Here is a 2,077-nt window from a genome sequence, read left to right as displayed (position 1 = left end):
TGGGGCTGTATATATTATGGATTATGCATCTTGTACATGCACACTTAAGGAATATGAATATCTACACACATTATAGGATGCGAGTTATGTATATACCTGAACCTTGCTGGGGGCTTCGCGGGGTTGTGCATGGGGTCGCGCTTCGCGCTCCTTTGTTTACGGTCGCGCTGCGCGCTCCCGGGGGCTTCGCGGGGTTGTGCAGGGGGTCGCTCTTCGCGCTCCCTTGTTTACGGTCGCGCTGCGCGCTCCCGGGGGCTTTGCGGTGTTGTGCATGCGGTCGCGCTGCGCGCTCCCGGGGCTTCGCGGGGTGTGCATGAGGTCGCGCTTCGCGCTCCCTTGGCTTCGCCCCTGAAAACTAATATCGTCCCTGAGTCTTGTCTCGAAGAAATGAAAACTGAAAACTAAAAGCGAGAGCACAATATTAAACGTAGGAAAAGTTTTGCTGGCCTCAAAGCGTGTTCCCCGTGTATTTCTTATGGGGGGACTAAAAAACGTCAATATCTCGGGAACGGTTTGGAATTTCGGGATTTTTCGATTTTTTCCAGTACCTACAAAAAATAAGGAATCCAATGGTGAAAACCGCATCTTCCTAGCTCATCTAGAAGTGGGTTAGAGGGTTAGAATTTGTATACGTGAGTCAGTGAGTGAGTGAGTCAGTCAGTTACACAAGGGGCTGTATATATTTTAGTGGGTTAGAATTTGTATACGTGAGTCAGTGAGTGAGTGAGTGAGTGAGTCAGTCAGTTACACAAGGGGCTGTATATATTATGGATTCCAACACTCGTGTTTGCACTTTGTCTTGGTTTAATTTGGTTATAGGTACTGAAAGCATTAATTTGTATACATAAACCATTATTTTGTAAGAAAAAGAGGGCAAAAGGGATTTATTAATGATTGAAAAGGTATCGAAAGGAGATTGGAACATCTTAAATAGTTCTAAATTTCTAATACCTTGCACAATGCGAAGAGATCGTACTTCAAAAAATCATCGTCGAAAGAAGCAAACAATAAGAAACGGGGGCAAAGGAAACGTGTGTATGTTATATCGTTATATGTATAGTATCTCATAAACACAATAGAAGACACAGTGAATAACAACAATGCTGTCCAAATCCCATGAAATACTGCATGCTGTTGGTAGTATTATGGAATATTTTATTGCTGGTGGAACATGTTAGAGTTTAGACAGATAAAGGTTTAGAACTTTAGACAGAATAGATAGTTACCTAATACTTCCGTTCCAATGTTTCAGGAGTACAAGAAAATGTCAAAAGCCAAGGGTGATCTGAGTTTGGACCTGGACCAACTGGATTGTGCCTGTAAGAACGGATTCTGTCCGGCCTCGAGATACGAACAGTTTATATCCGGCAAGGGTGGCCTCCCTCAAGGCCATCCGGATTCATTATTAGGGCCTCCCTTTCTCTTGGCCTCTCCATTGTTTTTAAAAACGTAAATAAGGCTTTTCTCTTTTGTTTATAACGTAACAAGGGATTCTGGACCATCATAGACATGGGGCTGCATTAAATTGCCTATAAAATAATGCCTCTACGAGAGCGGCTTTATTGGGATTGTAAAAACAAAGGTTTTTTTTCCCTCTCTTAAATTACCTATAATATCTGGGTTAGGGTAGTAAAATCAAGGTATCCAAGTAAGTAAGGATCTATTTATGAACTTGTTTATGTGTAGGCCCTTAAGGTGGGCCCCCATCCGGATAATAATCGGCCGGAGAAATTCTACCACAAGTTCGGAATGGGTGTGGATAATCCGGCCGCTAAAAATTTCTAAAAAAAATCTAAAAATTTCTAATTAGAGTGGAATACACGATTATAATATTGGCCAGAGGTAAAAGCGAATAGTAATGAAATTTAGAGGACAATAACAAATTCAGGAATGCATTCTTGGTATTTTTCCCCCTCAGCCAGCCTAGTTAGCTTGGTTGGCAGCGCGTCTGCCTTGTAAGTGCTAGGCCGTGGATTCGATTCCCATCCGGGGCGGATTTTATCCTCAACGGATGTTCGTTCTCAGAATGGCTGGCTTTCTCCTAACCCGTCTTCCTTTTCTCTTAGATTTCGGGACG

General features: G+C 42.9%; 1 protein-coding gene across 2 annotated transcripts in view; it reads left to right on the top strand.

Moving 5' to 3' along the window:
* Positions 1-1,853, top strand: part of LOC103514595 — a 19,341-nt gene extending 17,488 nt beyond the window's left edge. Inside the window, exons 3-4 of one of the 2 annotated variants that reach the window (XM_008479493.2) lie at positions 1,253-1,389; positions 1,704-1,853. In XM_008479493.2, coding sequence (XP_008477715.1) covers positions 1,253-1,389; positions 1,704-1,785 — 219 coding nt within the window. In that variant the 3' untranslated portion in view covers positions 1,786-1,853. Of the gene's footprint in view, positions 1-1,252; positions 1,400-1,703 lie in introns of both variants that reach the window. The other variant, XM_026827524.1, reaches the window with a different exon arrangement.
* The last annotated feature ends 224 nt before the right edge of the window (positions 1,854-2,077 follow it).

This window comes from Diaphorina citri, unplaced genomic scaffold (assembly GCF_000475195.1).
Source record: "Diaphorina citri unplaced genomic scaffold, Diaci psyllid genome assembly version 1.1 scaffold1177, whole genome shotgun sequence".
Taxonomy (NCBI): domain Eukaryota; kingdom Metazoa; phylum Arthropoda; class Insecta; order Hemiptera; family Psyllidae; genus Diaphorina; species Diaphorina citri.
Note: the sequence above shows the minus strand (reverse complement) of the source record. Positions and strands in the feature narration are given on the sequence as shown.